At 50.2% G+C, this 14,289-nt stretch overlaps 6 protein-coding genes across 6 annotated transcripts; 3 read left to right on the top strand and 3 right to left on the bottom strand.

Annotated features, from left to right (window-relative positions):
* Nucleotides 1–236: 236 nt before the first annotated feature.
* On the bottom strand, nt 237–2,653 carry TRV_06724 (uncharacterized protein; the record flags this gene model as incomplete). Its single annotated transcript, XM_003019215.1, has 5 exons — nt 237–907; nt 929–1,677; nt 1,794–1,859; nt 1,951–2,488; nt 2,608–2,653. Coding segments are annotated over 5 exons (2,070 nt in total), but the record flags the coding sequence as incomplete, so codon positions are not given.
* Nucleotides 2,654–3,301: 648 nt separating this feature from the next.
* Nucleotides 3,302–4,521, top strand: TRV_06723 (uncharacterized protein; the record flags this gene model as incomplete). Its single annotated transcript, XM_003019214.1, has 2 exons — nt 3,302–3,477; nt 3,540–4,521. 2 exons carry the CDS (start codon nt 3,302–3,304, stop codon nt 4,519–4,521), a joined length of 1,158 nt encoding a protein of 385 aa, XP_003019260.1.
* A 224-nt stretch (nt 4,522–4,745) lies between these two features.
* Nucleotides 4,746–5,725, bottom strand: TRV_06722 (uncharacterized protein; the record flags this gene model as incomplete). Its single annotated transcript, XM_003019213.1, has 2 exons — nt 4,746–5,318; nt 5,372–5,725. The coding sequence occupies 2 exons, from the start codon at nt 5,723–5,725 to the stop codon at nt 4,746–4,748; spliced, it is 927 nt and encodes a 308-aa protein (XP_003019259.1).
* Nucleotides 5,726–6,815: 1,090 nt separating this feature from the next.
* TRV_06721 (PXA domain protein) lies at nt 6,816–8,232 on the top strand (the record flags this gene model as incomplete). The annotated part of the gene is made up of 3 exons (XM_003019212.1): nt 6,816–7,099; nt 7,285–7,989; nt 8,178–8,232. 3 exons carry the CDS (start codon nt 6,816–6,818, stop codon nt 8,230–8,232), a joined length of 1,044 nt encoding a protein of 347 aa, XP_003019258.1.
* Nucleotides 8,233–9,059: 827 nt separating this feature from the next.
* On the top strand, nt 9,060–9,934 carry TRV_06720 (uncharacterized protein; the record flags this gene model as incomplete). Its single annotated transcript, XM_003019211.1, has 2 exons — nt 9,060–9,062; nt 9,113–9,934. The coding sequence occupies 2 exons, from the start codon at nt 9,060–9,062 to the stop codon at nt 9,932–9,934; spliced, it is 825 nt and encodes a 274-aa protein (XP_003019257.1).
* A 2,186-nt stretch (nt 9,935–12,120) lies between these two features.
* Nucleotides 12,121–13,824, bottom strand: TRV_06719 (uncharacterized protein; the record flags this gene model as incomplete). The annotated part of the gene is made up of 3 exons (XM_003019210.1): nt 12,121–13,216; nt 13,271–13,307; nt 13,395–13,824. 3 exons carry the CDS (start codon nt 13,822–13,824, stop codon nt 12,121–12,123), a joined length of 1,563 nt encoding a protein of 520 aa, XP_003019256.1.
* Between the last annotated feature and the right edge of the window lie 465 nt (nt 13,825–14,289).

Here is a 14,289-nt window from a genome sequence, read left to right as displayed (position 1 = left end):
TCATCATACGTCAGGTTTTTGAATGGTTCCAACTCCCTCCAGTAGCAGCTGTCAACTTCTGGGCCGGCGTTGAAATTCTTAGTTTCCAGGGTATGAGTGTTGAAATCGATAATTTCGCCTTCTAGGTAGGTGATTATGTGCGCTCCTTGGTTGTTGGCCGACTTGTCAGGGATGTTGTATGCTTCCATGGTACCAGACAAGGTCATGGTCTGATAGTCAACATTATGAATGGTCACTTTAACAGGCCAGCTTTCTGTCTTTGCAGGCTCTGGGTCTTGACTGCTACTGCTGCTGTTATTGTTGCTACCGTTACTGTTGCTGTTGCCCATGATATTGCTTGCCCAATAACTTCGGCCGCTGCTGGTGTAGACGCTTATCCGGCTTCCAGCACCCGAGGCAGCGTTAGACTCTGTCGAGGGGCGAGTAGTTCCCAGCAACCTGTGTGGCAGCATTGCAGTCGATGCCGTCGCTTGCTGTTGGCCAGAGAAAACAGTGCCAGGGCTCAACCAGGAGCAGTAGCCTGGGCCTGCAATCGAGCCTGTGTCAAGGATGAAGTCATCTTCATTGCGAAGGAAATACTCAAACTGAACAAAGCCTCCAGCTGCGGCGGTGGAAAGGCTTTCTTCATAAGAGTTTGAGAAACGGACTCGGTCCAGGTACTGGATGGCCTCCCTGAGGCGGTCAATAGAGGGGTCTTTGAGGTACATGCGGCGAATATCGGAATTTCTCGATGTATCGATGCGAGCAGGTGGTGATAACCGAGGACTCGAGCGTCTCCCTTGGGGAGAAAAGGAGAAAGGGGTGGCAAAATCGTTATTATTATTGTTGTTGTTGCTGGTGCTGCTGTTGTTATTGTAGCTGCTGTAGCCGTTGGTGCTTGCGTTAATGGTCCTGTCTCGGCCGTCGTCTGGTCGGCTGGCTCTCTCACCGTCCTGCATCTGGTTCTGCGGCGTTCGCACTCTCGGTGAGTATCTGTGGTTTCTTCTGACAGACTGTAAGATGGCTGCGGTGACCAAGGCCGGGTTGTCTCGTGCCAGGGGCATGTTCGGCGCTCCCACAGCACGTCCGCCTTCCTGCTCTTCGGGCGGTGACTCCGACGCCAACTGGGCCGTCCCTCTGAGCTCTCTAGGCAGATGACTCCAAAGCGAGCCGTCCTCGTCTCTGGAAGAAGAAGACGCTGACCGGTCGAACCATATCTCGTCTCGAGGATGCAATGGGTCGGTGCGGACGTAGAGACCGCCTTCTTCGTCCTGCGTCGGGGCCCAGCTGTATATCCTGTTCGACTGCTGAGGAGGACCTTCGTAGGCCGGGCCGTGGCTGATGTTCATGGCTCCCCGTCGGCGAATGATTGGTATCCTCTGTCCATGGCCGGAGGTATACTGTTGATGCGACCTAGGCATGTACTGATCACCGCCGAAGTCGACGGAATCGTGAGGCGAATCGGCCATTCCTGCACCAGCACCCACCCCTACGCCTCCTCCTCCTCCGCCGCCGCCTCCACCGAGCTGGCGTCTGCGGGTACGGGCACGCGAGGGCGAGAGCTCCGTCGACGACCGTCTTCTGCTTCGAAGAAAGTGGACGTTTTCGCTGTGTATCTCATCCTCTGGGTTGCTCATCAGGGTGGCGGCCAGGTCTGGTACCGGGCTGGCAAAGGACTCGAGCTGCTGCAGGTAGTAGCTTAACGACGGCGGCGTGACGGATGTCGCTGGCGTCTCCGGCCGTTCAACAGGAGGATGCTATATCGTTCACACGCAAAGAAGCAGCCGTCTCGTCAGCAAAGGAGCAAGAAATACGCAGGGGGGAGTTGACGGGGAGGGAAGATGATGAAGAAGAAGAAGAAGAAAAAAAAAATAGGTAGACTGGCGGATGGAGAAAGATACGCCAAGATCGGGGGAAAGATGTTGATTAAGGATGGACCGAGAGAGCGTAAGGGCAAGGAGGCTGTCTCACTGGGGGGTTGTCATGGCCATTACGGCTGCTGCTGGCGCTGCTGTCACTGCGAGTCGGCGGCATGGCGATGCGCTGGCTTCCAGGTGGGATCGCCAGCTGAAGACATGAAGCCGTTGGGTCGGATGTTGCTGTCGCTGTCGCTGTCGTCGCTGCGGAGGCAAAAGTACGACAGGTTGCGCCAGGAATTCCGCCCTGGCTGGGTCAAATGACGTCCTTGTTTGCTTTTCTTCCTCGACGGCCTCTGAAGGCCAGCGGCAGTCGGCAGAGTCAGTTGATACGGACGAGACGCAGACGACGGCGATGCTCTGAGGAGACGAAGAGAGCGAGGAGTCTGAAGGAACGGGGCAGAGACACAAGAGGGGAGGAGAAGAAGAAGAAGAAGAAGAAGAAGAGGGAGACGAAAGGGAGCTGCCCGCTTCTCCAGCGCTGAGGTTGGACAGAACCAGGACTGCTGAACCGGAAAAACTGCCTCTGGCTGCTGTCAAGATGGCAGACTTGCACGCCGTCAGTCCTGGTGGAGAGGATGCTCGCTGTCTGGCTGTCTTGATACCCTCGTTGCGGCGTGGGAGCGACGTGGACAGGATGCTGATATCCCGGCTCGGACTCGACCACGACCCAGCTCGACTCGATCCTCTGGCCGAATGCCGTCGATTATACCGGCTACACATGCAGCAGACGGGATCAACTGCTTCATGGCCGTCATCCCCGGTGCAGGAGGTTGTTTGACAACTTCCTGTGGCTACGAGTGAAGCCCCTGGGTTGCCTGTTTATAAAAAGGCATCTTCCAACTGGGAAAAAGGGAGCCGAGAACCACCTCTTCTCTGTGATATAAGCATATATCAGGAGCTTGATGGCATAGAGGGCAGGATTTCCTCCCTGTGGCCCGGTGGTACAAGGCCAATATCTCGGGTATGGTTCATGACAGTGTCGGTTACGCCAGCAAATATAGCCCGGGGTGTTACTCCGAGCGAAGACATATACAGACACCACAAGTGTACTACGTGTTTGCCATGTCCAAACTTCAAAGCCAGGTGCCAGTGATCGGAGGCACTGGTGGATAGTAGAGCATCGATGGTTGACTGCCAATAGAGTCGATAGTACATGAAGGGCCATCGCCAGACATAGACAGAAGACTGTTCATATTCCTAGGCCTACTGCTATTCTCCGTGTTACTGTTCAGCCTGCAATGAGACTGTGATTCACTGTAGAGTAAAAGTACAGCAGGAGTGTGTATCCTGTGCTATGCCTTGCCCGAGGTAAACAAGATCCACCCCTCGAGTATAAAAAAGTGCGGATGCGGATGTCATCTTCTCTCTCTCTCTAAACATTCCCAGCCCAGGTTGAAACTACCATGGCGAAAATCAAGACCATAGAACACTTTCGAGTACTCCCCAGGTGGCTCTTTGTCAAGATAACGGACGAACAAGGCGGCTACGGATGGGGTGAAAGCACTCTCGAGGGTCACTCAGAGTCCGTCGAAGGGGCGTTGAATGCCTTGAGCAGACAGATTCAGGGTTACGAAGCAGAGTAATTCTACCTTTCCTCACGGATGAAGTGCAAGTGAAGAAAAGCTAACCGTCCAATGCCAGTGATATTGAACATATATGGCAGACAGCATGGAGACAAGGCTTCTATCGTGGCGGCCCAGTCTTCATGTCCGCCCTGTCTGGTATCGACATTGCACTCTGGGATCTCAAGGCCAGACGGCTCGGGATCCCCATCTACCAGCTACTGGGTGGTAAAGTGCGGAATAAGATATCCGTTTACGCCTGGATTGGAGGCGACAGACCGGCTGATGTAGAGGCAGCTGGTCAATCAAGGCTCGCCCAGGGATTCAAGGCCATCAAAATGAATGCTACAGAAGACATCAACTGGCTAGACTCTCCACGTACCCTCGAAGCCAGCGTCGAAAGGCTGAAAACAGTCAAGGACCTAGGCCTCGATGCTGCCCTGGACTTCCATGGCCGGCTTCACAAACCCATGGCCAAACAACTAGCCAAGATGGTCGAGCCATATCAGCCCCTATTCATTGAGGAGCCACTGCTCTCCGAACACCCAGAGGGCATCAAGCAGCTCTCCAGCCAAACAGCTACCCCCATAGCACTGGGAGAGCGCCTGTATAGTCGCTGGGATGTCAAACGCTTCCTCGAAGACGCGAGTGTCGATATCCTACAACCGGATATCAGCCACTGCGGCGGTATTTCCGAGCTTCGGCGCATCGCCGCCATGGCTGAAACATACGATGTTGCTATTGCTCCGCATTGCCCATTGGGTCCTATTGCTTTGGCAGCTAGTATGCAGGTCGACTTATCGACCCCGAACTTCGTGATACAAGAGATGAGCTTGGGGATCCATTACAATACTACGGAGTCCGGAGAGGAGTATGATATCACCAACTATATAAAGGACACTAGTGTATTTGATGTCAAAGATGGATATGTGAAAGCCTTGGATGGCCCAGGGCTTGGGATAGAAGTGGATGAAGAGGAGGTGAGGAGGGTTTCTAAAGGCACAAAGCCCTGGGTCACCACTGGCTTCTTTGGACCGGATGGTAGTATTCGTGAGTGGTAGTAGTAGATATATTATCATAAGTCTACCAGGATAAAACACAATTGAAGATCCAATCTAATTGACATATATCCTATTCTAGACTCTATCCAGTGCGAGTGACCTTATCTAACCAAGAAAAAGCCTTTCAAATATAAACAAAATCTATAACCAGTATGGTGGAAAAGATATCAATGAAATCCAAACAGAAAGGGAAGAAGAGGAAAGTAATATAAATAGGATAGTCATCAGGTCGTTCGAGTCCGTTCCAGGTTCCACTGATCAGCGCGATCCAAGCAATCATAAATCGTTTTCCAAAACTTATCAACGTCGACGCTCTGCGGAATGGTGACTCCCTTTGCTCCCGCAGGACACGGTTTGACAAATGTACGGCCAATTTCACCCTGCAAGTCGGCTCCTTCAACACAGTGATGAAGCCCATCTGTGTGGATAGAAACGTCATATCTTGTGCCGTTTGTGTCGTCAAATATCAGTTGTTCCTTAAGGTTAGTTGCCGTCTTAGCTTGGTCGTTGAGGTTGGACAGCAAAATGGCGACTGCAAGAGGGTCATGGAGAGGCGGGCCAGCGCTTATTCCAAAAACAGTATCATAGGTCCCAGCGAAGAACATTAACAATGCATGAAGGATTTGTCGAAGGACTGTAGGATCTTGTTTCTCTCCCGCTTCGCCCTTGACGCCCAGAATGCGTGATTGCACAGTTTTCGTAGCCAGTACTTGATGCGTCAAATCGACTGTCACCAGTGTGGTCTTTGGTGCCAGGACTGGGGATGAGAAAATCGACTCTGCCGATTCCGGGTCACACTAAGAACTTTGTCAGATTATCTACGGACAACAGGAGGTTTCAATAAACTGACGTATATATTGAACTCCGCCCAGGGAGTTATATTTCCAACTCTTGACTCATCTCCCCGTTTCTGGCTGATGGGGACACTTGAGAAGCCTCCACCTATAGCACCACCCATGATACTAACACCACGGACATGTTCTGCAACCTCAGGAAAGGTAGCGAACAGAATGGCTAAATTGGTAAGGGTTCCAGTAGCTACAACCCATGCAGTATCTTTTGGCTGTGATAACAGAGCATCCCTCATGGCGATATATGCAGAGACATTGGTCACCGCTGGTTTAGTTGGAGCAGGGAGAAGGTCTGTCCCGTCAATGCCAGATGTTCCTAGAAGGCAATATCTGTTAGCAATATAGTACTGCATATGGTCTTAATAGGTTATGTGGTACCATGTATATCCTCTGCGTGAACGGCTTTGCGACAGAATGGCTTCTTTGCGCCGGGATACACGGGGATATCGGAACGCCCGACGGCTTCGAGAATGCTCCCAGCATTGACTGTTGTATTTTCCAAAGACCCATTGCCATGCACCGTACTTATGCCAAGTAACCTCAGTGCTGGGTGATGGGCAGCAAGCAGAATCGCAAACGCATCCTATCTTTGTTAGACATTGCTCTGCCTCGTCCCTCGTCTTTGCCGGGGGTACTCACATCATGCCCTAGTTATGACGTATCAATTAGCAAGAACATTCACAACAAAAGCAAGAAGCAAACTCACCTGGATCGCAATCAAGCCAGAGAGGGATACGACTATCGTCTGACGCTGAAATCGAGCCCATGGTTGCTAGTATATCGACGTCTCGACTTCACGAACGTCCCTTGTGTCCTTTGAATTGCCGAAGAGAAGATGAGAAGTCGCAACCCTCCGGCGCAAATCCGACGGTTGCGCTCCGGTGGCCCGTGCATTCCCATCTTATTATTGCCGTTATCGATAAGCTTGACTTAGTCATCATGCGGCTTGGCTCTTCCCGGCTTGGCGTTCTTTCTTCAACTTTCGATGCAGAAAGACGTCAGACGTCGAAGTCAACAACACATTGACAACCATCTCTCGAGACTCTGGCAAACGGACGTCCGCCTCATGGGTGGCAGCAAACAGCTCGACTGCTTCTGCCGGTGTCCATGAATGATCCAGCCTGGACTGACATATGCCTTGGCATTCCGTGATTGGAGATGCCTGGACTCTCAGGACATCTGCGGCCGCCTGCTTCGAAATCGAAAGCAAAAATACCAACAGTCTCAATTCCTTCCCATGGTTCCCCTCCCACACCCCGGCCTTCATCCCGCGTCCACCAGCGCAGTAAACATGCCCCAGACCGGCTTCAGTTGCATGCAACCAGTGACAAAGCCACAACAGCCTTGATTCGCCGAGTCTTATGCCCGAACGCCAGTGGCCATGGTGGCCTGGATCGTGGCAGCCCTCGTCCGATTGAGGAGCTGCTCCCCCCACTAACTAGCATGAATGAGGTTGATCTCCAGCTCTATGCTTTGATGGCTGTTGTTATGAAAGAGTTCGTCCATTCTTGGTACTCGAAGATCACCCCTGATACCCTCTTCACGGAGGAAGTCGTCCAGCTTGTTGCGCATTGCACTAGAGCATTGGAGCAGAGACTACGACGGGTTGACGTGGAGACGCTACTGTTTGATGAGATCCCTTCATTGTTAGAAGCTCATATCATTGGTAAGCCACCATACTTGTTGTTGTTTTTTGTTTTACTCCAGGAATTTATATATACATTCATGTATATATCGATTCAGGAGGTCCACAGGGGTTATCATGAATGAGCTTGTCTTAATGACGAATGACGGCAGCGTACCGAACCGCCCGTGAAAGCTCGGCAAGAGCAGAAGATTCAAGCCGGCGATTGCGTGTGGTCTATCATACGTTGCACCCACATCCAGCACTATCACCGGCCCCTGGTCCTAGTGACGAGGATGGTGCGAAACAACGAGAGGCCGAGAAAATATACCGTCAGCTTCTGGCCCACGGAGCTATGGCTGTGCTTCTTCCCACAGAAGATTTGCAGAATGTTTGCTTACGAACATTGGTTGGAGATATATTGGCCGATCTACTCTTGGGAGGGGTTGTCAGTGGGAAAGTTTCTGAGGGGTGGTTTATCTGGGATGCCATCTCGAAAATTCTCGCGAGCTTGAACCAAAAACCTCAAGATGATGGTGTGGAACACGACCACAGTGGCAATCTAGAAAAAGGCGATCCCGAACCTGATCAGGAACGATCATCTAACTTTGGCAGTTATTCCACTCAGAAAGGCCAATCGATCCTCCTATCAACCCTTTTCAACTTGATGCAATACTGCTATATAGCCTATGTTGCATCTCGGTTCGTGGCTTTGGGGTTGTTTCGTGTCTCATCTTCACCATCGTCAACAGCAACAACCTCATCCCCAGCATATGCTAGCAATAGCATCAACTCTAAAGAGGCAACCCCTTCCCGATCCAAGGGTAACATCGTGCGATTGCCCGTTTTGGAGTATCGAATCCTTAGCGTGATTTCGCAGCTTCTTGACATATCAAGCCGAATGCCATGGCTTGGAGGGATTCTGGCCCTTGTCCACCACCTTTTGATGACAGGCCCGGGCAAGATTGGAACGGCAGATGGAGTGATTGACAGGTGAGTTTGCGAGTTTGTTTTGACGGTCGAGCCCACTTCTTGCTTTGCTTTGCTTTGCCCATGCCATTTCCCGTTTCCTTTTCGCCATGACCGTTGGGTAAATTCGAGGTCCCCATATAAACTTCTTGTGTTTTGTTATCGAAGAGCCCGCCCGTTTCTTCGCCTCTCCCCACCTACGCCCTTGATAGGATGGATGAAGGGCTGTCTTCATTCACCCGTGCTCCATCCAAACATCGATCTTGAACGAACGCCTCAAGCAATCAGATCGCATGGCAGGGATCTCATTTTGAGTTTCGAGTTTTCATGCATAGCACTTCAGTCACTTGATTTTATGGAGGGTAGGGCTGCGCCCAATCAGGATCCCTATTCTCCAAGCGACTCGAGAGGACCACAAAAGAGCAAAAAAGAGATGCAAAAGCAAAAATAAAAAAAGAATGAGACCCCGTATCGTCACCATGCGTACGCGGTATTAGTGTATTGATACCCTGGTATTCGTATTACCAACATCTGTTTTCCTTACCGGGCTCCGTTACAATACGACTACGGCTTCCCCTTGCGCGGCCGCGCATTCTTACTCGAGTACGGAGTGCATGCGCCTTTCTCTCTGATATCCAATGTGCATCGAGGAATCAATCCATCCTCCTCCGCGCTGATCTGTGGGACGGGCCTTCCTCCCTTCCGCAAGCCTCCAACCTTTTGCATTCTTCAGGATTCAGCATCACTGGGCGCCGATTGGCATGGCGATTCATCCATCCACTGCCAACCAACCAGTGTCCTTTTTTTCCTTTTGTATTTCCATTTCTGTCCACGAATGTGTCCTTTGTTACCCTTGCAGTCTCGTTTAACCAGCTTCAACTATTTTCTGGGACTAGTTTCTGCATTAATTTTCCCCCTCCGCTATCTATTCTTCCTTCAGGGTCCTTCTTTTCTGCTCTAGTGCTCCTAGGGGTGATGGCATTGCTAACGATTTAATAATAGATTTCTTCGTCATTGTATTCGCAAGTATCTCCTGACTGCCACAATTTTGCCGTCTTTGCTGCTTGCGATCCGAACCACGGTCTTTCCAATTAATGGTAGGGCCAGCCTAACGCGGGTTTCCGGGATTTCTGCGGCCACACAACAGCAGCAGCCTTCCACCCCTGGTTCAGACGCCGAGATCGGCACCTTCACCAGCAGCGGTTCAAATACTGATGGTCAAAATCGCATCCAGACTAGCAGCAGCAGCAATGCCTTACAGGAGACGCAGGCATCGCTTAATACAGCCTCGCCTCGAGCCAGCGTGGTAGACGCTTCCTCGTCTGGATCTGAACAACCATCTGCAGCAGAGGTAAAAACGATTAAGCGGGCATGTGCTGCGAGTATACTCGCCTTGATTCCTCGCCGGATCGCCTTGACTCTTTTCGCAACTCATCAAACAGACGGGAATTCATCCCCAGCGGCAGCCAGTATCACGGCCCAGGACAAGCCGGACCCGTTCGTTCAATCCAGCGTTCCCGAGTCTTCGGTTAATAGTAGAATCGACTCGCCTCTATCAGGCGCTGGATCTGAACCGGGACTGGCAAACAATTCAAATCCGAGCCGTCAAGATGGTCGACATGGTGGGCCAGGCACTCATCGACAAACCCTCCCAGCTCAGAGCAGTCATGATCGCAATGCTAGAGACGGGAAGGCCACCGATGACGGCCCTGATCTGCCAAAGTCCCCTTCAGGTAAGGAATCGAAGGATTACAAGGACGACGAAGATGATGCCTTACTCTCCGCCATCGAACATGACCTCCTCGACCTGTTTTCAGACTCTTATTGTAACAAGCATCTCATCTACTCGATTGTTGAGCTCGTTCTCGTTAAGCTGATTCCTGAAATGGGCGAGCATAGCGTGACCGAGCTGATGAACGAACGAGGAGTTTTATGGTCGACTGCATCAACTACAACAACCAATGGATGATTTTCCTCACTCGCCTTTCCTCCCTTCCTCTCTCACTTTCCTTATTTCTGGCCTGTCCTTTTAACTTGGTGACGTATCTATTTAATGCTTTATTACCCCCTTGTATATATGTTTAATATTATTGACTTTTTTTTGGCCCTTCCTTTATGCGCTCACTCACACTCACTCTCTCTCGCCCGATCCCATCGGGACGGCATTGACTTGATAGAATACTCCTTTTGGACTGCTCAAAGTGGCAACAGATCCTAACACACGCATGACCAGTACCAGGGGTCTATCGTTACACTCATGCACCGAGAGCTGCTTGACTTGAGAACGGGCCTTTTTGCTCTTGCGACCGGTCCATATCTTGTATCTTGCCTGGCACGGCAGAGTATACAGAGAGTACCTTGCTGTCACTGCTCTCATGCCGCCATCCACCTCTCCCTTGCTCCCTCTCTCTGGCCTCATTTCTCTCCTTTTTACCACCATCTCTATCCCGCCTGCACACAGATCCATGTTGCCCGACAGCCTTCAGCACTGTCATGCCTCCCGCGGAAACCAAGTATAACTTCCGATATCGTTCATGCAACCTACCTGACCGCTCATCCCCATTGATTTTTCTCCGCATAAGCGCCCTGTCGGCCCAAACTATATTGCACGGTTATATACATTGTTACATCATAACTACTTATTTGCATGCCGTGAGAAGTGGCCGTGGTATCGACCTTCTTCCTCTCTCTCCACTGTATCCCTACCCCTACCTACATGCACACTGACATCCTACACACACCCTCTAGTTATATCTTCCATTGACCCGATGCAACGGTAAATAGACAAAATAAATATAGTAGACTGGGACAACCGATGGAACGACAGGACTTTTCTCGTACTCTATTTTCTTTTGCTTTTTTATTTTTTTTTTTTTTTTTTTACTTTTTCGCTTCGCTCTCTTTTTGCCATGTTCGTTAGCTAGAGGCGGTTGGTCTTGGGTGGTCGCGTTGGCAGCACGCAGAGCCTGCCCGACTTGCTACAGGACGGGTCACGGAGGCAAAAAGGGATGACGGTGGTAACTAGACAGGGAACGCCGTACCCGCCAGGAAGGGTCACCGAGCGTCTTCTCGACGCCCTGGCCAGGTCGAGGTTCGGGACTCGAACGCCAGAGAAGAGCCAGCCAGCCGTTCAGGCTGCCAGAGAGCTGTTGTGAGACAGTACATGGAAAAGCAACGAATAAGGATATGCGATTTTGCGCAAATCTGTACGCAGAGTGTTACTGCTATTCGCATAAGAACGGACGAAGTAGATGACAAGCTCAGAAATTGTTATTTGGCAGCTAGCTAGCTAATATGGTGTCTGTCTTTTCTGCATCTTCCCGCTACGGATTCCAAATTGCCTTGTAGATTCCAATGTTGTTGTCCACCTCTGCCTGGCGCGATTCAAAACTGCATAAGAAAAAGGAAATGAATAAGTAGATAGAGAGGTAACTAGTTACTTAGGGGGTATGTAGCAAAGGTAGCAAAGAGATGAAGAGTAAAAGTAAAAATAAAAAGGAAGAATAGTTAATTGAAGAAATGAACCAAGTCCCAGTTGCCTGTCCTATCCCCATTTCCCAGCCCGCGCGAGCGGTAGACGTTGTAAATACTCTCCGAGCCCCTAGAATGAATAACTAACATAGCATAAAGACAAAAAGCAAAAGTTAAAACAGGATGACGAGGAATGAACATGGTAAGGTGAGTTGGTATGGGTGAAAGGTAGTTCCCCCTCAAATATCAGAAAAAATGCAGCACATGAATGATATAAAGGGAAAAAGGGGGGCGTGACATTGCGAATAACGGAAAAATGAAACAAGGGTGTATATGATAAGAGGAAAAAGGGAAACGAAGGGGGTAATGAATGGGTGACATTAAGTATAGCAATGCAGATTAACTCGACATGGCCTGCTTTGAAACCGTCCAAAATGTACCATGGATGATTGCCCAAACGAAGTAAAGGGTAAGCTAGGTAAGTAAGAGATGTTAAAAAAAAGGGGGAAATGATGGTGCATTTTGCGTAATGGGGAATAATAGTCGTGAACGTTGAAAGCAATGAATCGGGAATAAAACACATGGGATCGTATTAAATGGATGGGGATGCCGTGCAGGATATAACAAACGAGAAACAAAAAGAGAAAATGACGTAGACGCTGCTATGATTGGGAATGGATCGGGCTATAGCGTGTGGATGCTTCTTTTCTTGCTAACCCGCGGTCTATCGGTATGAATTTTCGATCGAGACATAGTGGATTTCATGGGCTGGATGTATGGCTGGCCATGTGCCAGCTTTAGCTTCTCCATGAGTTTACCTATGATCTGGTAGTCAGATACTGCCAGCTCCATTGATTGGTTTTTGAAATAATTAAGGACCAGCTCTAGTGCTTGGCGAGCTTCATCCTGCGTCGGGGTGGTGGTAGGAGAAATTGCTGGAGAGGATATGCTCTTTGATTTTGGGAGTGGTGGTGGCTGCATGGGAGTTACGTTGGAGATGATTTCCGGATTGCTGCGATTCCTCTTCATTGCAGGTGCGTCTATGGATTCAGAAGGATCTTCTTCTTCGATGACTCCGGGCTGTGTGAATATGTTCGTTGGCGAGAGGCTTTCTGGGGATTCGTCCTTGACCACGGAGGATCCAGATGTCATCACTGGCAGGGTCTGGCTTCGTCTTCGCTTTGATTCTAGCCCCAGGCCCGTATTTTCGGACGGTGCAAAGGGGTTCTGCGAGGAGAAGATTATTGTTGACTCGCTTGTTGCTCTGGCAAGAGTAGGAGTTGCAATGGGGGTTCCCTCCTGAGGCAGAGAAACACCAAAGACATCGTCACTGCATTCATTGACAAGGTCCCCTTCCTGTACTGACCCGGACTGCGTGGGAGATGTGGGAGAAGGTGTAGTGGTTGAGCTAGGAGAAATGGGAGACAGTTGCGTGGGTGTCCGGATGGTGGATCTCTTCCTTGGACTGGTTATGTCAAGTGAGGATTTCCTGCCAGGGGAGTTCACGATGTAGTTTTTCTGCTTGAACTTCTCCAGCCAGCTTGATGTCAGAATCTTCTCGTGGCCTTCAGGGCTTCCCACGGTGCTTGCAAAAAACATGGCCTTCTCTCTAATCAGGGCATCGTTGATCTCTCCGCCCTGACGCTGGTGGTTCTTTACCCAGTTTGACAGGGCCCGTTCAATGTCTGGGAATTTCCCCTTCGTCTTCTTAACGGGTGATCGACGGCCATCATCAGGAAAGAGATACTTTTCCTTTTGGCGGAGTACTTTGGAAACGGTACTGTAGAAGTAAAGATAGTTAGACAATGTACCTTATTAACCAACCCCAACATACGAGCCACCAGCATACCTTCGTTCAACACCAAACATAGCTATTGGTTTCCAGTTAGCTTATCCGCAATAACAATAATAAAACAAACATAAGGTAAGAAAGAAAGAAAAAAAAAAAGGTAACTCACCTCCAATTTCAGTCTGCTTAACATGGGGATTCTCTTGATGATACAAGCACATACGTCGGCGCTCAGCGTCAGTCAAAGTTCTTCGTGGAGTGGGCGGCGTCGACAGCTGTGGCGCCTGAACATGCTGTATTTGCGGCGGAATAGGAGTCATTGGCATCGGCGCAACTGGCATTGGCGCAAAACCGGGCTGCGTAGACAGCATGCTCGGCCATTGAGAGGACATGGTGAGCGGGATCAGGTGTTGTGTCGTATATGGCTGAGGCATGGACATGCTATATGCCGGTTCAATTGGCATGATGGGCGATGAGCCAAATTGAAACCCAGTGAAGTCCGTCAACTGATGGTGCTGAGTAGCCGCATATCCTCCCATGTCAACCCACTGCGAGCTGACGAAGTCATGGTCTTGCAGTGGCGGGGTTTCTGTATCCATGGTGGCCAGACTTGATACTTTTCTTCTCTGATAAATATAATTCGAACTAGCACAAGATGGCGCCAGTAGTTCTCTGAAGAAAAGTAAAAGGCGGGGAGGGGGGAAGCAGACTGTATGTATAGATAGGAATGATAGATAGATAAAGCAGGCGCCTTAAAAGCTGCTTGCTTGAGGCGCACTGCCGACAAGGGGGAATTTCACAATGCAGTTAGGTGGGACCTCTTGAGGAAAGTCAGTCGACAGCACATGGCATGGCGCGGCGCCAGTTGAGACAAGGAGCGAGGGAGGTAGGGGACCCGAAATGAAAACGATAACGAGTATGTCCTAGTAGCCGCCGTCCTGATATCGATTAACGAAAAGAGAAGGGCAAGGTGGGTGAAAGGAGAGGCTATGGGGTAAAAAAATCCAAGAGACCCCAGGGCCGGACGATGCAAAGTATGTAAGTAATAATGTAAATGTATATAG

Source organism: Trichophyton verrucosum, assembly GCF_000151505.1.
Source record: "Trichophyton verrucosum HKI 0517 chromosome Unknown contig00787_1.f1.exp, whole genome shotgun sequence".
NCBI classification, from domain to species: Eukaryota; Fungi; Ascomycota; class Eurotiomycetes; order Onygenales; family Arthrodermataceae; genus Trichophyton; species Trichophyton verrucosum.
The sequence above is the reverse complement of the archived record's forward strand: the minus strand, read 5'-3'. Positions and strand labels throughout refer to the sequence as shown.